Genomic DNA, 22,431 nt, shown 5'->3' on the forward strand with positions numbered 1-22,431 from the left:
GTGACGTGTCGTAATCCCATCCATTCCAGCTTAATTAAAATATTAGTGATCATTAATCACTGCCTTGGCCAAGTGAAGGAACATTTGGCACTCCTCTTTGCCCTCTGGCCCGACTAGAAACTGCTGAAGTCTGAAGGAAGGCGTCTCACTCCAGACCCTTAAGCACCAACCTAGCAATATGCAGAATGAGTGAGGTATATGTGGGAAATGGCAAAGAGCAGTTACAGATTCACCTGGCAAAAAAGAGGTCTCTCAAAATCTCTTTTGCTGTCTGTGCCAGAGGACAATAAGGAAGAGAAACAAAGGAGTGAATAGAAAAAAAAACCCTCCTTTTCAAAGCAAATTCTTTTAGCCTCTTGTTTTATTACCCTCCTCCAGATGATGAACAAACTGTACATTGACTGGCTTGAATTTTCTGCCATGTTTTGGAAGGATGTTGGCCTTGCCTTCTCTGGGAGAGTGCAGCTGGTAACACAGCAGATTAAATGGCTTTCCTAAGCTTGATTTGGAGGCAAGGGCAGAATATTTGTTGGTTAGACATAGTCAGTCCATGGAGAAGTGAAGCCAATTCCAGAATGGGACTGTAGGACATGCCTGCAAATGAAGGCAGATTAAATGAAAAGATACAATGTAAAGAAAGGATCAGATTTAAACACTTAAGGAAGTTCTGTCTCTTGCAGGGGAGGGTGGTAGGGAGGAGGGGTGGCTGGTTGCACTTTCACTCTGCATAGGGGCATTTCAAAAGCTGCTAAAGCCTACAGGAGAGCAAAGCAAGCTGTGCCTCGAGGTGGTTCAGAGTATTGCATAGACAGTTAAACACTTTGTACTACTGTTTGTACTGACATATGTGCTTTAAATACTAACCAACTCTTTCTTTCGTTCCCATGCTGCCCTGGTGCTTTTCTCCCCTTGCCACCTCTGCTCGGCTAGGACGAGGAGGAGGGCATTTGGGCATAACCAGTCAGATGCTCTTAGTTCAGCCATTTTGTTCAGAACGGTGAGAATCAACTTCCCTGCCCAGCAGGAAAGCTCCTGCCGCTCACTCTCACCTCTCACTCCCTCGCGCTTTGTGACGCTTGGTCGTGCTGCTTCCCGCTTGCTCTCCTAGCCTCTGCATGGGGGTGTTCCTTGGGTGCTTCTGTGGAGCTTGTGCTTTCCCTCTGCTCACCATCCTGCCTGTGCTTCACCGTGTTGCGGGGAGAACTTTTCCAGGGCATGCAATCCGGCTCCTAAGCAAAGCGAACGCCTAATGTGCATGAGAGAACAGGAAGGGTCTCTCATATCATTTATCACTGACTTCATGGAGGAAATGTTTTCAGCTGGATTCCTTTTCAGAGGGTTTTGCACTGGAGCCAAATCTTTGGATGCTTTTTCAATTCTGAGTAGTAAAGAATTTGCTCAGTGATAATGCTCCTCCTGAAGAAAGATAACCTTCCTCCTGAAGATAATGTTCCTCCTGAAGGTTGAAGCATGTTGAGATCTTCCACCAAGATTGCTGCCATGCATGCTAACCTAACTGTCCACAGATAATGATTAGCTCATAGTAGGTTAATCTTGATGTGGACTAGGGATATAAATTTGAAGGCAAAGAGGAATATCCCCTCCACCTTCCTCTCTCCCTTCCATCTCCCTCATTCTTCCAAAACAGCAGGGGGGAAGTGGGTAGATATTTGTCCTTTAGAGTACACTTTGTTTCTCTCTGTCTGTGTCCACAATTTTCGCTGTCTTCTGCCATCAAACTGCCTCTGCAGCAGCCCCCATTTCCAGAAGAGAAGGTGGCAGACAGGACAGAGCCCATCTCCTGTTCTCTAGCCTAGAAGAAGTAATCCTCTACTGATGAGGAGCTTGGATATAAAGCTACAAAAGCCCAATATCAATTAGGCCACAGAACACAGGATTCATTTATGCCTTGCAGTAGCTGTTTTGAAGCAGAATAAACTTATTGAGAATACAGGAAGTGTATTAAAGGCTTCAGGTGTGATGACAATAGTTTTAAAAATCAGATCAAACTTTTTCTTTCTTCACATTCTTTGAAGAGAAAAAATACTGCACACAGGTTGAAGGAGCAGCACTTTGTAGTTCTGTTGAGTTGGCTGTCAGATCCCTGAAGCAATCAAAGTCTGCACGCCTAAAGTCTAGAGTTGTAAGCTTAGAGTACTTCCTCCTGATTGCCCTGAGGAGATTAAATTCAACTGCTTCATGGTCACTGCAGCCAAGGCTGTCTCTGAGCCTCACATAGCTTACCAGCCCTTCCCTGGTGGTGAGAACAAGGTCCAGGGAGGTGGTTGGGGCCCTGTCCCTGGAGGTGTTTAAGCCCAGGCTGGACGAGGCTCTGGGCAGCCTGCTCTAGTGTGGGGTGTCCCTGCCCATGGCAGGGGGGTTGGAACTAGATGATCCTTGTAGTCCCTTCCAACCCTGACTGATACTATGATACTATGATACTATGAATTTGAAGCACAGCCTTTTGAAGGGTTCCCTGCTGAACTGCAAGCTCCATCTGGGGTTGGTAAAAGCAACTTGTCAGCTGCTTACAGTAAAACACTGAAACTCAGCAATCAAAAGTCAAGCTGTAAAAGAATTTCATACAAATATGGTTGGTTAAAATAGCAGACACACATGTGCTTGAAAATGGCATTTTGTACCAAAAGGAGCTATAGGTGGGAATAGGTCAGCACAGGGCTCACTGACCTATATGTGAGGGAAAGCTTTTGCAATGTCAGAAGAAAAGGGAAGTTTTTCTCAGAATTTCATTTTTCCAGATCAGTTGTTGGAAAGCAAACTCTGCTGAGTGTCTGCCTGGCATGTCTGAAAAAAGGGAAGTGCTGTTCCATTTGTACAACATCCATGGAAGAGTTAGTTGCCCTTTCATCTTTTCTCAATCAGCTGCAGATTTACATCTCTCTCTGACTGTATAGATCAGATCCCTCTCTGCAAGTCAGCTATCTGAAAAATTGAACCCAGCTCTGACAGTGTCAAGCTTGACTTTCGTGGCTTGGGGTTTGAACAGAGAAAATCTGTTCACGGGGCAAACTGCTGGAGTGCTGCGTTAATTTACGCTCACTGCTGATCTCACGTTCCCTCGGGATCACACTGCTCCTGCAATGGTTGTGTGTCAGCCTGTGGTGTGAAAGGTTTGAGATGGCAATGCTTGTAAAGATCTGCTGAAACACAGGAGTTAAAGCACAGGTAAGCAAATGATGAAAAGGAAGATGACACTCACTGTGAAGGTAGGAATAACTCTGGGTTTTGTTCTAGAGCAGCTGTGGAGGTTGCGTAGAAAACACTGATAGAAAGATTTCCCTTTTGCTCTCCCATCTGTTGATACATCTGTGAATGCAGCTGTGCTGAGCAGGGTTTCTCTTAGCTTCCTGAGTTAATGGGTGGTTGCCATTAAACACAGCATTTCTCTCCACTTTGTACTTCAGGCATTTTCCTCAGGAAAACACATTACAGAATAGCTTAAAGATAATCACAGGATCAGCCAGGTTGGAAAAGACCTTTGAGGTCACTGAGTCCAACCTATCACCCAACACCATCTAAGCAACTAAATCATGGCACCAAGTGCCTCCTCCAGGCGCTTTTAAACACCTCCAGGGATGGTGACTCCACCACCTCCCTGGGCAGCACATTCCAATGGCCAACTACTCTCTCCGTGAAGAACTTTCTCCTCACCTCCAGCCTAAACCTCCCCTGGCACAGCTTGAGACTGTGTCCTCTTCTTCTGCTGCTGCTTGCCTGGGAGAAGAGACCAACCCCCTCCTGGCTACAGCCTCCCTTCAGGCAGTTGTAGAGGGCAATGAGGTCTCCCCTGAGCCTCCTCTTCTCCAGGCTAAGCAACCCCAGCTCCCTCAGCCTCTCCTCACAGGGCTGTGCTCCAGACCCCTCCCCAGCCTTGTTGCCCTTCTCTGGACACATTCCAGCAACTCAACATCTTTCTTAAATCGAGGGGCCCAGAATGAGTCAAGCAGCATCCTTGCCTTACATAGATCTCATCTGAGAAACACCTTAGCATCAAGATTGTCTTGCATACATCAACAGGGAAAGCACAAAAGGTGATTGATAAGTCCCAAGCCAGTTACTCCCAGCAAAGTACATGTTGTTATCATGATGTTCCTTGTACATTAGAAAGAAGTCCTTATTCTCTTTGTTAAAGTGAAGATGTTTTAAGTCACAGAGCTCCTAATTTGCATATATTAAATGTATGTATTACAGTGGTTAAAAAGTGACTAATAGGACTTGGTGCAACTTTGATTTTTAAGGTCTGAGGATGTAATCCCCTCTGATTACACCTTGTGCCTGCTCTAGTGTGAGGTGTCCCTGCCCATGGCGAGGGGGTTGGAACTAGATCACAGTCTCACCAAGGTTGGAAGAGACCTCAAAGATCATCGAGCCCAACCTGTCACCACAGACCTCATGACTAGACCATGGCACCAAGTGCCACATCCAGTCCCCTCTTGAACACCTCCAGGGATGGGGACTCCACCACCTCCCTGGGCAGCACATCCCAATGACCAATGACTCTCTCAGTGAAGCACTTTCTCCTCACCTCCAGCCTAAACTTCCCCTGGCACAGCTTGAGACTGTGTCCTCTTGTTCTGGTGCTGGTTGCTTGAGAGAAGAGACCAGCTCCCTCCTGGCTACTACCACCCTTCAGGGAGTTGTAGAGAGCAATGAGGTCTCCCCTGAGCCTCCTCTTCTCCAGGCTAAGCAACCCCAGCTCCCTCAGCCTCTCCTCACAGGGCTGTGCTCAAGGCCTCTCCCCAGCCTCATTACTCTCCTCTGGACACCTTCAAGTGTCTCAATGTCCTTCTTAAACTGAGGGGCCCAGATGATCTTTGAGGTCCTTTCCAACCTAAACCATTCTGTGATTCTGTGACTCTGATCAATACTGAAGATAAAACACAGACCATCAAAATATGTACAGCAGCAAACTACATACTTTGTATGTTTTGTGGTTTAAGGGTTTTCCCCTCTACCATTATGGAACTGATGGAATTTAATACCTGTCATCACCATCAGATAGAGCTCCCCTGTCTATGGGTCCATGTGGAGTCCCTCTGGGGTCAGTACTGGGACCAGTCTTGTTTAACATCTTTGCCAATGACATGGACAGTGGCACTGAGGCACCCTCAGCACTGAGCTCTGTAGTGCAGCTGATAAGCTGGAAGAAAGGGATCCATCCGGAGGGACCTGGACAGACTGCAGAGCTGGGCCCCAGACAGCCTCATGAGGGGAGATTTAGGGTAGATGTTAGGAAGAAGTTGTTCCCCATGAGGGTGGTGAGAGACTGGCACAGGTTGCCCAGGGAGGTGGTGGAAGCCTCATCCCTGGAGGTTCTTAAGGCCAGGCTGGATGTGGCTGTGAGCAACCTGCTGTAGTGTGAGGTGTCCCTGTTCATGGCAGAGGGTTGGAACTGGATGATCCTTGAGGTCCCTTCCAGTTCTGACAATTCTGTGATGGTAGACTAAGAGGGATGGAAACAATGCCATAGAGGGCAGGACATCTCAGGACTTGATTTGACCTTGCCATAGCAGTCAGATCCTACGAACGTTTCATTGCGATCACTACAGGACCTCAAACTCTCTGTATTTTGCTAACTGTGAGAAGAATACTGATTTTTTTTTTTTCTGCATTATTTGGTGCTCTCTTTTATCAAAGTGTCTTAATCATGGTGAGTTCCTTTTCCAAATCATTACCCAAGTATTCATTCAGTGCTTAGATGTGATCCTTCCCTCCAACTGACACATTTAATCTTGCAGACTGTAGAGAGCTGCTTGTACTATGGTCACACATCTTTCAGGTTCTCACTGTTACAGGAAGGATCTGGAGGTGCTGGAAGGTGTCCAGAAAGGGGCCACGAGGATGAGCAGAGGGCTGGAGCTGCTCTGCTATGAGGACAGGCTGAGAGAGTTGGGGTTGTGCAGTCTGGAGAAGAGAAGGCTCTGAGAAGACCTTCTTGTGACCATCCAGTATCTGAAGGGGGCTACCAGAAAGCTGGGGAGGGACTTTTTAGGGTGTCAGGGAGTGATAGGGGTGAGTGGAATGGAGCAAAACTAGAAATGGGTAGATTTAGATTGGATGTTTGGAAGAAGTTGTTCCCCATGAGGGTGGTGAGAGACTGGCACAGGTTGCCCAGGGAGGTGGTGGAAGCCTCCTGCCTGGAGGTGTTTGCAGCCAGGCTGGATGTGGCTGTGAGCAACCTGCTGTAGTGTGAGGTGTCCCTGCCCATGGCAGGGGGTTGGACCTGGATGATCCTTGAGGTTACTTCCAACCCTAACAATTCTGTGATTCAATTACCACTTACTACACTGTGACCTCATAGGCCTTTCAAATAGATCTATTTTCAAGATGATCTTTTTAATTGTTAGATGATGCAGAATGGTCCAAAACACCAAACTCTCATACCTGACTCATGCTGCAGTGTAATTTCCTGGGCACAGCAGTGGAGCATGGTTTAGAAGCTGAACTCTTTCCTGGCATCATCTCCCACCACTCATTGTTCTCTTTCTCCCTGTCTCAAGTTCTCCAGTTGTGAAATGAGCTGAAGTTTGTGTGAAGTGGAAGCTCTGCTTGGGAAAAGTGCTAGGGAACACTAACACCATATTCTCAACCAGTGTTGTTACAGTGCCATCCTGGTGGTTCTAATGCCTCATTTTGGATGTGTTCCCAAAATTATGTTAGCTATGTATTTAACCCAATGTATTAATCCTACTCATTTTGCCTGCCCAGATCCTGCTCCTTCTCCAACAGAGGGAAAATAACTCACTGGTAAAATAGTTCAGAAGGAGCTGCCATTCCAGCATGCTGAACAAAGCTTGTTTAGACTGCTGCTGCTGCTGCTGCTTCACTGTCATCTGCTTTCCTCTGAAGCATCATTTCTTCCCCTCTCTGAAAATCTTCACCTGATTGTGTAATAGATAATAATCTGTTTTAATATGGTCACTACAGTTCTCCATTCCTAGGTGTGAGAGCAGTGTGACAGAGTGTACCTTATGTTTGCCTTGGACACATACCCTGTGCAAAATTTGAGGGCAGCTACATGAAATCATCTCACTCTACTTCAACATTACCACTTGGCCTGACTTTTGTCGTAGTGGTGACAGTCAGGGCTCCTCACTTCCACTTTCCAGGTGGCCAATGCCTTAGTCAGACCCCTAATATGATGCAGTCAAATAAGGTGATGTAATCAATTAAGTGTTAGGAGGTCAGCACTTTGAATACAGTTGTTCCAGCTGATCACAGGAACTGCTTTTATCCCTTCTCTTCTGGAGCCCTGCTTCCTTAATGATGAAACTGAAAGACTCCTGAGCCATTGAGTCCAGGCAAGGAGACACAGAGAGCTCATGAAAGACAATTGCTGTTCTGAGGAAGTGCAGTTCAAAATCCTGGGTTAGCTGGCTATTCTTTTCAAGCCTTTTCACTCTTGGCCTTTCTTCAGAGACTAATCCTTTCTCCTTTAGCTGACAGCTCTGAATGATGGAGAGCCTTTTGTGGTGACCTTCTCACTACAGTGTAACAATCCCTACGTGGTGGAGTGTTGTGTCAAGTTCTGGGCACCCAAATACAAGAGAGATGTGGAGGTGCTGGAGCCAGGGCAAAGCAGGGCAAGGAAGCTGGGAAGGGCCTGGAGAATAAATCTGATGGAGAGTGACTGAAGGAGCTGGGGATGGTTAGGGTGAAACAGAGAAGGCTGAGGGAAGACCTCCTGGCTCTCTACAGCTACCTGAAAGGAGGTTGTGGAGAGGTTGGTGCTGGTCTCTTCTCCCAGGGAATTAGTGGTAGAACAAGAGGGAACAGCCTCAAGCTGCAGCAGGGCAGGGTCAGACTGGACACTAAGAAGAATTTGTTCCCAGCAAGAGTGGTCAGGCCTTGGAATGTGCTGCCCAGGGAGGTGGTGGAGTGCCCAAGCCTGGCTGTGTTTCAAGGTGTTTTGGCTGTGGTGCTTGGGGCTATGGTTTAGGGGTGAGCCTTGCAGTGTAGGGCTCTGGGTTGGACTTGGTGATCCTGAGGGGCTTTTCCAACCTGAATGCTTCTGTGACTCTGTGTGAATGAACAACTTAAGTAATGCTTAGTATTTGGGTTTATAATTAATCTTCTACCATTCCAATTTGGAAACTGTTCCTGTCCACCTTCTCTCTTGTTGTATGCCCAATAAGTACTGTTGGACTGGGATGAGCCAGCCAGAATACTGTCCTTAAAATGATGTCAGCTTCTCTTGGTCCTTTCTCTGTTTCTGGGAACAGTTCTATTGAAAGCCTGGCAAAAAGGAAGGAAGGAAGGAAGGAAGGAAGGAAGGAATGGAGGAAGGGAGGAAGGAAGGGAGGGAGGAAGGGAGGGAGGAAGGGAGGGAGGAAGGGAGGGAGGAAGGGAGGAAGGAAGGGAGGGAGGAAGGGAGGAAGGAAGGAAGGAAGGAAGGAAGGAAGGAAGGAAGGAAGGAAGGAAGGGAAAGAAAGAAAGAAAGAGAGAAAGAAAGAGAAAGAAAGAAAGAGAGAAAGAGAGAAAGAGAGAAAGAAAGAAAGAAAGAAAGAAAGAAAGAAAGAAAGAAAGAAAGAAAGAAAGAAAGAAAGAAAGAAAGAAAGAAAGAGAAAGAGAAAGAAAGAGAGAAAGAAAGAAAGAAAGAAAGAAAGAAAGAAAGAAAGAAAGAAAGAAAGAAAGAAAGAAAGAAAGAAAGAAAGAAAGAAAGAAAGAAAGAAAGAAAGAAAGAAAGAAAGGAAAGAAAGAAAGAAAAGAAAGAAAGAAAGAAAGAAAGAAAGAAAGAAAGAAAGAAAGAAAGAAAGAAAGAAAGAAAGAAAGAAAGAAAGAAAGAAAGAAAGAAAGAAAGAAAGAAAGGAAAGAAAGAAAGAAAGAAAGAAAGAAAGAAAGAAAGAAAGAAAGAAAGAAAGAAAGAAAGAAAGAAAGAAAGAAAGAAAGAAAGAAAGAAAGAAAGAAAGAAAGAAAGAAAGAAAGAAAGAAAGAAAGAAAGAAAGAAAGAAAGAAAGAAAGAAAGAAAGAAAGAAAGAAAGAAAGAAAGAAAGAAAGAAAGAAAGAAAGAAAGAAAGAAAGAAAGAAAGAAAGAAAGAAAGAAAGAAAGAAAGAAAGAAAGAAAGAAAGAAAGAAAGAAAGAAAGAAAGAAAGAAAGAAAGAAAGAAAGAAAGAAAGAAAGAAAGGAAGGAAGGAAGAAAGGAAGGAAGGAAGAGAGAAAGAAAGGAAGAGAGAAAGGAAGGAAAGAAGCAAGCCCAAACTCTATTATTTTGTTATCTTCATAAGTATTTTATGTTGGCAGAATCTATCCTCTGCCCAAGAATGTTGTATCTAGGAGCACAAAGGGACCGATCTTGATCCACCGTCCATCTTCTCTCTGCTCCCAGGATGATAAGCCCAGGGTTTGCAGCTGGAATTTTTTGATCTGCAGCTCTGGGATGAGTTAAACACTGGCCACAGAGGTGTAACTGGATTGTATCACTGTCTTCCTATTATTCTTGCAGATCAAAGAGGAGCACTGGTAGATATTTCTATTCTCCAACATTCAAACCAGATGTCTGCTTGCTGTTGGTAGAGATTTGTGCTTTTCAGCAGAACAATTGCAAATAGGTCGTTATTCATTCCTACCAAACGAGATTAATCCAGGCCTGTGTCTTATTTTCTCTTTTGATTTGCAGATGAATGTGATCTTCTGCTAGTGGCTTGGACTCTGTAGCAAGTAGGAATTCTGTACTCAGACATATTTGTTTATGGTCACTTCCAGGAGGGCTGATGCTTGCACTTCGTGCTGTAGCCTGTATCTGCCGCTTCGATTTCTTATAGCACTCATTGACACCTCAGGCTGCAATCATACAAGGGCAGAAGCTTCTGCAAATGATGAATACACTGTTGGTGACATAAAAGAAAGGAGAGCTAAGCCCTGGCACTCACAGACAGGACAGAGACAGAAGAGGAATAGCTGCAACCCCAATGGGGGTGTTGCTGCCAGCACCTTCTAGTTGTCAGTTAGGAGGAAAGAAACTGAGGGAGGGGGAAGATGAACACTGGAGAAAGAATCAAGGCCAAACTTGCTTTCCAGCATATTCTCTTCCCCCTCTACTCTGCCCTGGTGAGGTCACACCTGGAATATTGCATCCAGTTCTGGCCTCCCCAGTTCAAGAGGGACAGGGATCTGCTGGAGAGAGTCTAATGGAGGTTACAAGGATGCTGAAGGGACTGCAGCACTGCCTGGGAAGGAGAGGCTGAGAGCCCTGGGGCTGTTTAGTCTGGAGAGGAGAAGACTGAGAGGGAATCTGATCAATGTCTATCAATAGCTGAGGGCTGGGGGTCAGGAAGGAAGGGACAGGGACAGCCTCTACTCACTTGTGCCCTGGGATAGGACAAGGGGCAATGGATGGAAGCTCCTGCACAGGAGGTTCCACCTCAACATGAGGAAGAACTTCTTTACTGTGAAGGTCCCAGAGCCCTGGAGCAGGCTGCCCAGAGAGGTTGTGGAGTCTCCTTCTCTGGAGCCTTTCCATCCCTGTCTGGATGTGTTCCTGTGTGACCTGTGCTGGAGTTATGGTCTTGCTCTGGCAGGGGGGTTGGACTGGAAGATCTCCAGAGGTCCCTTCCAACCCCTAACATCCTGTGAGCCTGTGATATTAACTATGAAAATATGCTGAAGAGAAATCAAACAACAATCAAAACTGGTAAGGGCATGTGGCCAACCTCTATGCTAATTTTCCTGACTGGCAAAGTTCATAATTATTGATGGAGCTGTCAGGATTTGCTCAGAGCAGGCTCACCACTGGCTCTCCATCTATGTCTGATTGGTTAATGCAACATATAGATAAGAACTACTGTATACAGATAGATAGATAGATATACATATAAATAGTTGTACTTGCTAATGAGATTTTGCATTTGAACATAGAGCAAGCAACTCTAAAAAGAATTCCTGTAGCCAGGTAAACCAGTTGTTTGTTGGCTTCATTTGGATTGTCTCTGAAAGTGTCATCTAGCAGGTGGAGAACTGGAAGAGCACAATGAAGACACAGTGTTAGAGAAGGATGAGCTGATGATTGCTGTCACCAGTGGACAGGGAGGTTATAGTTCATCTGAGCAGGAAAAGCCCTGATTGCATTCTGTGGCAGACTACTTAAGAAATCCCTCCTGTCTTCCATTAGCAGTGTAACAGGCAGCAGGGAGGCTGGAGGGACTTGGTCACTGACACGTAGGTGTTCCTATGGAGATGCTCTCCCAGTGTCTGTGCTGCAATATTCTGCTTTCAAACAAAACCATATTAGACCCTGCTTGCTTTTATGCCTTGTAAGAGGAAGAAGAAATAGGCAAGGGATGTGTGTGTGTGTGTGTGTGCCTTCTTGTTCACTGTTAGATAACAACTGCTGGAAAGCTTGAACAGATTAAAAGTATATCCTGCAGGAAAGCTGGAGAGGGCCATTCTATAAGGACATGTGGTGACAGGACAAGGAGCAGAGGTTTTAAACCAGAGCAGGGCAGATTTAGATTACACATTAGGAAGAGGTTCTTTACTGTGAGGGTGGTGAGATGCTGGAACAGGTTGCCCAGGGAAGTTGTGGATGCCTCATCCCTGGAAGTGTTTAAGACCAGGCTGGGTGCAGCTTTGAGCAGCCTGGGATAGTGGGAGGTGTCCTGCCCATGGCAGGGGGATTGGAACTAGATGGTCTTTAAGGTCCCTTCTCTGATAAGTTCTTCTCTGGAGACTTTCAAGACCCATCTGGATGCATTCCTGTGTGACCTGTGCTGGATTCTACGGCCCTGCTCTGGCAGGGGGTTGGACTTCAGGGTCTTCTGTGATCCCTTCCAACCCCTAACATCCTGTGAGCCTGTGAGCAAGTTGCTCATACATTTCTCAAGGTGCTGTGTTCCTGTAGAGAAGGAATCAGCATAAAGCCCAACGAAGTCTGTGGAATCAAAACTCCCTTAACTACACCTACAGACATTTGCTCAGGGGGATTCTATTTACACCCATAGTGTGTCATACAAGCTGCAAACAGTTGTTAAATAATCTTCACTTGCTGCAGGGACACTTTGTGGTTTGAAATTGTATTCTGAATGTCGGTATCCTAAGTCCTAGTCCCCAGTTTCACAGCTGTAATTGAATTTATTGTTCAACATCTGAACCTGATAACTCACACAACTTACAGAAACAAAATCTCCAAATGAAAAACATTTTAATATATCAGAGTGGAGGGGGTTAGATTCTCTGCAGATCTCTTCTTTTGCCATCCTGGTTTGCTCCACAGCTAAGCTGCTGCGTTGCTGGATGCCTAAGACGTGTTGAGGAAGAAGAAGACTTAGACAAATGAAAGCAGCATCTGGAGTTGCATGGCCTCATCTCATCCTGTACTTACACCACAGATTTCTCTCCTCTTCCTCAGCCAGAGGCATGCTGACTGTTACAGAAGAGATGCAACATGAGCACAGTGCAATTAGTTACATTTAGGGGTCAGGGATTGGGCGATGGCATTCTGCACACAATTCCCTGCAAGCTTTTGCCCCACAGCACATGTGAGCCAAAGGTGCCAGTGCCATGCAGATAAAAACAGCACTTCTGGAGTTGTTGAGTGGAAAATTGTTTTGAAGCTACTCACTGATTTTCAGAGCTTTAGGAATTGTACCAACCCACTGCAATTCTGTGCCTCACCTACATCGTGAGGAAAAGATTTTATTTAAACAGAGAGAATCAGAGAATCGCAGAACTGAGAGGGCTGGAAGGCACCTCAAGGATCAGCCAGGTCCAACCCCCCTGCCATGCCCAGGGACACCTCACACTGCAGCAGGTTGCCCAGAGCCACATCCAGCCTGGCCTTCAAAACCTCCAGGCATGAGGCTTCCACCACCTCCCTGGGCAACCTGTGCCAGGCTCTCACCACCCTCAGGGGCAACAACTTCTTCCTAACATCCAATCTGAATCAACCCATTTCTAGTTTTGCTCCATTCCCCCCAGTCCTATCACTCCCTGACACCCTCAAAAGTCCCTCCCCAGCTTTCTTGTAGCCCCTTTCAGATACTGGGAGGCCACAAGAAGATCTCCTTGGAGCCTTCTCTTCTCCAGCCTGCACAACCCCAACTCTCTCAGTCTGTCTCCATAGCAGAGCAGCTCCAGCCCTCTGCTCATCTTCATGGCCCTTCTCTGGACACCTTCCAGCACCTCCAGGTCCTTCCTGCAAGAGCGGCTCCCGAGCTGGACACAGAGCTCCAGGTGGGGTCTCAGCAGAGCAGAGCAGAGCAGAGGTTTGTTTGTGGGTTTTTCCCAAGGTGAGGAGGGTGACCTCTGGAGGTCATGAATCGATTCTGGGATTTGCCCATGGTGTATAAAAGTTTCAAAAAGAATTTGCCGTAGAAAGCTGATTTCCTAATTGATTCTGTCAGAAACAAACTGAGTGAGAGAGGTCTGTCAAAACAGGCAGGATCTCTTCCAGCACCTCACCCCTGTTGTTTTGTTCTACACAGAGAAGATTAGGAAGGTTATATTTAAATCCTGGGGGTTTGGGGGGTTTCTTTTTGGTCTTTAAACCAAACCTCAGGAAGCTTCAGCCTGTCTCTGAGCTTTTGTCTCGCGGTCTTCTGAAGAAACCAAGCGTCTCTGTGCAGCACTGAACTGAGCTGAACTGAACCCAGGTCAGACAGAATCTTTTTGAGAACTTTCTTCTGTTTCCATTTAACATAACGAAGGGAAGACATCAGCCATAAATTGTTCTGAAGTTTGGAAAGCTTTGCTCTTTCTGGGCCAAATTCATGCCTCGTAAAACTCCACAGCATCCAGCGGCTGCGAGGTGACTGCAGCTGAACCCTTCTGCCTGATGCCAAACAAACACAAACGGTCTGAGCAAGAAGTCATAATTCAATTTGCCATGCAAATACTTCCAGACTGTATCATTTGGTATCTTAGTTTCCACATCTCCCAATATTAGATATTTTGCTACATAGGCAAAATTTTCCTGTCTGCTAATATCTGTAATGAAACCCAGATACAGGGAAGCATCCGAGGACCCACTCTGATCCACTCTGTCTTTTATTGCATTTGTTAGGTCCTCCATGGAAGAGTTTTTCCTTGACAAACATAATACATTTACCCAGACCCCAAACTTTAAGCCTGTCTTCTCCTGTGCAATGGTACACGAGGGCCACGAGGATGAGCAGGGGGCTGGAGCACCTCTCCTGTGAGGACAGACTGAAGGAGTTGGGGCTGTTCAGTCTGGAGAAGAGAAGGCTCCCAGGTGACCTCATTGTGGCCTTCCAGTATCTGAAGGGGGCTACAAGAAGGCTGGGGAGGGACTGCTCAGGATCTCAGGGAGTGATAGGACTAGGGGGAATGGAATGAAGCTGGAGGTGGGGAGATTCAGGCTGGAGGTGAGGAGGAAGTTCTTCCCCATGAGAGTGGTGAAGCCCTGGAATGGGTTGTCCAGGGAGGTGGTTGGGGCCCTGTCCCTGGAGGTGTTTAAGCCCAGGCTGGATGAGGCTCTGGCCAGGCTGATCTAGTGTGGGGTGTCCCTGCCCATGGCAGGGGGGTTGGAACTAGATGATCCTTGTGGTCCCTTCCAACCCTGAGTGATACTATGATTCTATACTGTACTATACTATGGTAGCTCAGGGGGTAGACTGTGTTGGGTGGCTTAGCTGCATCTACGTGTGACAAAGTGTCAAAATCATTTCCCACGCTGATGTGAAAGTTGTGATGGAGGGCAGATAAAGGGCTGCCTCCATTTAACTTGTTTTCAAAGCATCATTGTTATGTCCAGACTGAAGTTTTGAGGAGGCCTTGGATGGGGTTTTGAGGGTTTGGTGGTTGTGTTTTGCTCTGAAGTTCTGCCTTTTCAGGATCTGGAAAGCACACCCAAGGTCCATAGATCAGGCCAGCAAGCGACAGCGTTGCTCAAATTAGTTAATCCCTGGAAGCTTTCAGATTCTTTCTACACTTCCTTTTAAAAGCTTTGGTATAAAAACACTGACATTTTGACCTCACATTATTTACTTTGACCCAGATTAGCTGTCAGTTTTAGTTTATTTTTGTCTTTATAATAACTGTTCTCCTAGAGATATTCTCCAATATTTAGAGATTTATGGGTAAGCCGAGAAAAGCCTGATGAACCACATGGAGTCATGGACTTGTCAGGGCTGGAAGGGACCTCAGGGATCAGCCAGGTCCAACCCCCTGCCATGGGCAGGGACACCTCACACTACAGCAGGTTGCTCACAGCCACATCCAGCCTGGCCTTAGAAACCTCCAGGGATGAGGCTTCCACCACCTCCCTGGGCAACCTGTGCCAGGCTCTCACCACCCTCAGAGGAAAGAACTTCCTAACATCCAACCTGAATCAACCCACTTCTAGTTTTGCTCCATTCCCCCCAGCACTATCACTCCCTGACACCCTAGAAAGTCCCTCCCCAGCTTTCTTTTAGCCCCCTTCAGATACTGGAAGGCCACAAGAAGATCTCCTCTGAGCCTTCTCCTCTCCAGACTGTACAACCCCAACTCCCTCAGTCTGTCTCCACAGCAGAGCAGCTCCAGCCCTCTGCTCATCCTCGTGGCCCTTCTCTGGACACCTTCCAGCACATACAGATCTTTCCTGTAACAGAGGCTCCAGAACTGGACACAGTGCTCCAGGTGGGGACTCACCAAAATGGAGTAGAGGAGGAGAATCACCTCTGCCTACTGCTGGCCACAATTCTCTTGCTGCAGCCCAGGCTCTGCTTGGCTCTCTGGGCTGCAAGTGCTTGCTCCTGTTGAGCTTCTCATCCACAGTATCACAGTCTCACAGTATCACCAAGGTTGGAAGAGACCTCAAAGATCATTGAGTCCAACCTGTCAACACAGACCTCAGGACTAGACAATGGCACCAAGTGCCACATCCAATCCCCTCTTGAACACCTCCAGGGATGGGGACTCCACCACCTCCCTGGGCAGCACATTCCAATGGCTATCGACTCTCTCCATGAAGAACTTTGTCTTCACCTCCAGCCTAAACTTCCCCTGGCACAGCTTGAGACTGTGTCCTCTTGTTCTGGTGCTGGTTGCTAGAGAGAAGAGACCAACCCCTTCCTGGCTACAAGCACCTTTCAGGTAGTTGTAGAGAGCAATGAGAACCTGGAGAACCTGTAATCCAAAGCTGGTGGTAGTGATCAGTGAGTCTGATTACACATTGATTGAAGCTCCTGGAGGATTTAAGGGGGAAGAAGAGGCTGTATCACCTTTGGAAGCAGGGGAAGGCTTCTCGAGTTATGTTCAAGGAAGCTGTTAGATTATGTAGGAATAAAATTAGGGAGGCAAAGGCCCAGCTGAAACTGAAGCTGAACACCACAGTCAAAGATAATAAAAAGCATTTTTATAAATATATTTACACTAAGAAGAAGGGCAGGAAGAACCTGCACTCCCTAGTGGACCTGGAGGGGAACACGGTGACTGAAGATGAGGAAAAGGCTGAGGTGCTGAACACCTTCTGTGCCTCAGTGTTTAACAGCAAGGCAGGAGGAGTTCAGGAGGAGTGGCCTCCTGAGCTGGGCAATGGGGTCGGGGAGCAGTGTAGTGCCCCAGAAATCCATAAGGAATTAGTTCAGGACATGCTGAGCCACTTGGACACTCACAAGTCCATGGGGCCGGATGGGATCCATCCTAGGGTGCTGAGAGAGCTGGCAGATGTGCTAGCTAGGCCACTCTCCATCATTTTCCTCCAGTCCTGGCTCACTGGAGAGGTCCCAGGTGACTGAAACTGGCCAGTGTGGTCCCCATCCACAGGAAGGGTTGGATGGAGGAACCTGGAAACTCCAGGCCTGGCAGCCTGACCTCAGTGCCAGGGAAAGTGATGGAGCAGATTATCCTGGGGGCAATAACTGCGCACCTGAAGGATGGCCAAGGGCTCAGGTCCAGCCAACATGGATTCAGGAGGGGCAGGTCCTGCCTCTCCAACCTGATCTCTTTCTATGATCAGGTGACTGCCTGGTGGATGTGGGGCAGGCTGTGGATGTGGTCTGCCTGGACTTCAGCAAGGCCTTTGACACCGTCCCCCACAGCAAACTGCTGGCTAAGCTGTCAGCTCGTGGCTTGGACCATTACACTCTGTGCTGGGTTAGGAACTGGCTGGAGGCTGAGCCCAGAGAGTGGTGGTGAATGGTGCCACAGCCAGCTGGCAGCCAGGCACCAGTGGCGTCCCCCAGGGATCAGTGCTGGGCCCTGTGCTCTTCAACATATTCATCGATGATCTGGATGAGGGGGTCGAGTCAGTCATCAGCAACTTTGCAGATGACACCAAGTTAGGAGCAGATGTTGGTCAGTTAGAGGGCAGAAGGGCTCTGCAGAGGGACCTCGACCGACTGGACAGATGGGCAGAGTCCAATGGGATGGCATTCAACAAGTCCAAGTGCCAGGGGCTGCACTTCAGCCACAGCAACCCCATGCAGAGCTACAGGCTGGGGTCAGAGTGGCTGGAGAGCTCCCAAACAGAGAGGGACCTGGGGGTGCTGATCGACAGCCACCTGAATATGAGCCAACAGTGTGCCCAGGTGGCCAGGAGGGCCAATGGCATCCTGGCCTGCATTAGGAATAGTGTGGCCAGCAGGAGCAGGGAAGTCATAGTGCCCCTGTACTCTGCTTTGGTTAGGCCACAGCTTGAGTCCTGTGTCCATTTCTGGGCCCCTCAGTTTAAGAAGGACATCGAAACACTTGAACATGTCCAGAGAAGGGCAACAAGGCTGGGGAGAGGCCTTGAGCACAGCCCTGTGAGGAGAGGCTGAGGGAGCTGGGGTTGTTTAGCCTGGAGAAGAGGAGGCTCAGGGGAGACCTCATTGCGCTCTACAACTGCCTGAAGGGAGGTTGTAGCCAGGAAGGGGTTGGTCTCTTCTCCCAGGCAACCAGTACCAGAACAAGGGGACACAGTCTCAAGCTGCGCCAGGGGAGTTTAGACTCGAGGTGAGGAGGAAGTTCTTCACCGAGCGAGTCATTGGTCATTGGAACGGGTTGCCCAGGGAGGTGGTGGAGTCATCGACCCTGGAGGTGTTCAAGAGGAGATTGGATGTGGCACTTGGTGCCATGGTCTAGTCATGGGGTCTGTGTTGATAGGTTGGACTCGATGATCCTCGAGGTCCTTTCCAACCTAAGTGATACTGTGATACTGTGAAACCATACTCGATTCTGCAGACATCTGTGGATAGCCAAGCTGACATTAGCCTCAGATGAACGCTGCTGCACTTACACCATCCATCCTCTGCCTTTCTTTCTGGTGTGCACACCTGGGTGGGTTTGCATGTTTGCATTGGAGGCTGATCAAACTCTTTAAGCACCACTGGTGTCTCTATGGGAAATGCATTCATCTTTCACAGTAAAAGTAACCAAAGATCTCTCCAAACCCATTCAGCAGCAAGTATCTTTTCTCATCTCTCCCTATATGTGTTCAAATGCAGCTTTACTGACTGTGGTGAAGCAGCTCCCAGCAACCAATGAGGTGGTAGAGAGCAGGCATTTCTTTATTGATCTTGATGCTGGACACCTAGGGGATCACTCCACCTAGGTGTACTCCAGCCAGTAACATTCAAAGAATATATGGTTACACCAGCATTCTCCTAGGAAATTAATAACATCTTCATATGAGTTCTGGGAATTCATTCCACGTGTGAATCTCCTTCAGGTACGCACATTGTGGGCTGCAGGGGTCCTCTGGTGGTCCTTCAGGGTCTTCATCATAGAATCATAGAACATTAGAGGTTAGAAGGGACCTCCAGAGATCATCCCGTCCAAGCACCCTGCCAAAGCAGGATCTCCCAGGGTACCCTGCACAGGAATGCATCCAGGTGGGGTTGGAAAGGCTCCAGAGAAGGAGACTCCACAACCTCTCTGGGCAGCCTGCTCCAGGGCTCTGGCACCCTCACAACAAAAAAGTTTCTCCTCATGTTGAGCTGAAACCTTCTCTCTTCAAGTTTGTATCCATTGGTCCTTGTCTTATTGCTGTGCACCACCCAAAAGAGCTTGGCCCCCTCCACTTGACACCCACCCCTCAGCTATTGATAGACATTGATCAGATCCCCCTCAGCCTTCTCTTCTCCAGACTAAACAGCCCCAGGGCTCTCAGTCTCTCTTCACAGGGGAGATGCTCAAGTCCCCTAAGCATCCTTGTGGCTCTCTGTTGGACTCTCTCCAGCAGCTCTCTGTGTCTCTTGACCTGGGGAGCCCCAAACTGGACAGAGTATTGCAGGTGTGGTCTCAGCAGGGCAGAGTAGAGGGGGAGAAGAACCTCCCTGGCCCTGCTGGACACGCTGTTCTTGATGCTCCCCACCCATGATCTCCCCCAACCCTTCTGGATTTTAGCTGAACTTCTTCCTTGTGCATGTTCTGGGGGCTACCTGATACAGATGATGAGACAAGCTGGCCAGAGAGTCAGCCTAAACCAGCTCACTCTTCTTTCTCAAGGCCACAGTTTACACATTAATGAGTATTAGTTGATACAGTAGATGCATTCTATTAGGACTACATACACTAGTGCAAATGGATACATTCTGTGAGGATTTCACATTTCCTTGTGTTCAGTTCTGGGCCTCTCACAACAAGAGTGACATTGAATTTCTGGGTTATGTCCAGAGAAGATCAATGAGGCTGGAGAAGGGCCTAGAGCACCTACCCTATGAGGAGAGGCAGAAGGAGCTGGGGATGTTCAGTGTGGAGAAGAGAAGGCTGAGGGGAGACTTCATTGCTCTCTAAGCTCCCTGAAGGGAGGTTGGAGTGAGGAGGGGGCAGCCTCTGCTCCTTGGTGGCAAGAGACAGGAGCAGAGGGAATGGTTCCAAGCTGCAGCAGGGGAGGTTCAGGCTGGATGCTAGGAAATATTTCTTCCCAGAGAGGGTTCTCAGACCCTGGAATGGTCTGCCTAGGGCAGTGCTGGAGTCACCACCCCTGGAGGTGTTTAAGCAGTATATGGAGCTGGTGCTTAGGGACATGGTTTAGTGTTGACCCTGCAGTGCTGGGTCAAAGATTGGACTGGATGGGCTTGGAGGCCTCTTCCAACTGGATGCTGTCTGTGGTTCTGTGATTCTGTAAATGTTCCTAGGCTATCATGGTATCAGCAGAATCTTACACTAAAAAGCTTTTAGACAGTCGCTCTGTTTCAGCTGAGCACTGTGCAGCAGCAGTGAGCAGGAACAGCACTGATGGCAGTCTAAAGCTTCTGTTTTTTTCCTGCACCAGTGACTTGAAGAAGTGCAGTTAGTTAGATTCACCTTTGTCCTGCTCAAAGATAAAGAAAAGCAATCTGTGACCCCTCAAACTACCTGAATGTGTTGTTTCCCAGTCGAATTTGTTTTGGAATATGTTCCCAAATTACTTTATCAGTTGGGAGAGATGGTTTGGGTTTGTGGCAGACATTTGTCAGGCATTTCATGTTTCTGCTTCAGAGGTGCATTGATTGCCTTTTTTAGTGTCAAACTTAGCTGTCCATTAACCATATTCTCAACTTCAGGGTACATTAAGCAGGCTTCATTCCATGCATTGATGAGGATGGCCTAAACCTATCAGGGCAATTAATGAATCAGGGCTGCTTTAGGAAATATTCCTGGGTTGGGTCTGCTTCCCCATTGTTTTCTTAGGAAGCTCTGCAGCTCTGAACTGATCCTGAGAACTCGATGCTGTCTGTGAATCCTGCCCTGCCTTCGCACTTAGCAAATGCTCTTACACCCTCTTGAGATAAGGCAGTGGCAGCTCTGCTGTGTGGGAAGCACAGTGCCTCCTGCTAAGTGGCTAGCTCCAATTAGATATGGCAGGAAGGCAGATAGGAGGGCACTTCCCACTTGACTGGCAGGCTTTAATGGATCCCAAGTGAGAGGAATGATTGCTCTGCTAAGGGCTTCGGGAGGGCTGCTCGTTAAGAACTTTCACACGCCTCATTTGGCCTGTTTCCAGCCTGAGGTAAGGGGGAAGGGTACAGCAGGAATGTGCTTCAGAGGGGGACTTGTGCATGAGAAATCAAACTCGACTGTTTTGTGCACACCCTGGGCTCTGCTCTCTCTGCTTTGGGGAAGGTTTCTGTTCACAAAAACACATCCCTGGAGCTATTTCAAAGAGGCAGAGATGTGGTGCTGAGGGACGTGGTTTGGCATCAGACTTGGTAGAGTTAGAGAATGGTTGGACTTGATGATCTTACAGGTCTTTTCCAGCTGAAACAATCCTGTGACACACCAGCCAAGCCACTCAAGCCACTCTTTGAGCTTCCCAAAACACAGCACCTGGAGCTCCTGCTCTAACAGGGGCTACAAGTCCCTGCAGATAGCCAAGCAAATGCAGCAGCCCAGAGCAAGAGCAGTGGACTTGCAGGGCCCAGCATCTTCAGCACCCACCTGGATGTGCCTCCCTCATCTGATGGATATTCAGCGGGCTGTGGTATCTGAAACGAGCACAAGGCAGCTGGAACACTGATTGAAGAGCTACTTGTGAGGCACTGGCTACTGATTGTTTATAAAATGATCATTTTTCAAGTTGTGATATTCCATCACTCCCCTCTGGGCAAACCAAATAGTAAGAAAGGTAGGAAAAAAACAGCAGTTAAATTAGAAGCATCCTTTTGTTTCACCTACATAGGCAGTACACTTTCATGTCATATTGTAGGCAGCCTCAGCTTTTACCCCAAAGAAACTGGGGTAAACAGCACCAATTCAGCAAACAACCAAATCCAGTGGGTATAATTAGCTAAATACAGCTGTGCTTGGTGATGGAAATGAAATGCACCTGTGCTGGTGCTCCTAAAATAAGCCTTCCTATTGCTATGTATACAGGAGAGCTGAGTCCTTGGCATTGAGCAGTGCATTACTTCTCGATTTTAACCAACAAAGAGCCATAGTGGCTGAAAATCTGAATGTAACAAGCCAGGAATTACTGAACCAAACTATTTCATGCCATATTTTACCTGGACCTGAGCAAAGCCTTCGACACTGTCCCGCACCACATCCTGGTCTCCAGGCTGGTGACACATGGGTGTGATGGGTGACCACTGGATGGATAAGGAACTGGCTTGATGGCTGCACCCAAAGAGTGGCTGTCAATGGCTCCATGTCCCAGTGGAGGCCAGGGACAAGCAGAGTCCCTCAGGGATCAGTCCTGGGACCTGTCTTGTTCAACAGCTTTGTGGGTGCCATGGACAGTGGCATTGAGTGCACCCTCAGCAAGTTTGCTGATGACACCAAGCTGTGTGGTGCAGCAGACAGGCTGGAGGGAAGGGATCCATCCAGAGGGACCTGGACAGGCTGGAGAGGTGGGCACAAGCCAACCTCATGAAGTTCAATAAGAGCAAGGGCAGGGTCCTGCATCTGGGTCGAGTCAATCCCAGGCACAAATCCAGGCTGGGCAGGGACTGGCTGGAAAGCAGCCCTGAGGAGAGAGACTTGGGGGTGCTGGGGGAGGAGAAGCTCACCAGGAGCTCTCAGTGTGCACTTGCAGCCCGCAAAGCCAATCAGATCCTGGGCTGCAGCAG

At 47.9% G+C, this 22,431-nt stretch overlaps 1 protein-coding gene across 10 annotated transcripts in view; it reads left to right on the top strand.

Moving 5' to 3' along the window:
- ERC1 (ELKS/RAB6-interacting/CAST family member 1) overlaps positions 1–22,431 on the top strand; it is a 435,845-nt gene that overhangs the window by 386,537 nt on the left and 26,877 nt on the right. For 4 of the 10 annotated variants that reach the window (XM_068141811.1, XM_068141812.1, XM_068141814.1 and 1 more), the window contains one exon: positions 931–997. The exons of the other annotated variants lie outside the window; for them this stretch is intronic. In XM_068141811.1, the coding sequence (XP_067997912.1) occupies positions 931–957 (27 nt within the window). In that variant the 3' untranslated portion in view covers positions 958–997. The remainder of the gene's footprint in view (positions 1–930; positions 998–22,431) is intronic. 10 annotated transcript variants of the gene reach the window in all.

This window comes from Melanerpes formicivorus, unplaced genomic scaffold, assembly GCF_026170545.1.
Source record: "Melanerpes formicivorus ecotype bairdi unplaced genomic scaffold, bMelFor1.0.p_v2 SCAF_8, whole genome shotgun sequence".
NCBI classification, from domain to species: domain Eukaryota; kingdom Metazoa; phylum Chordata; class Aves; order Piciformes; family Picidae; genus Melanerpes; species Melanerpes formicivorus.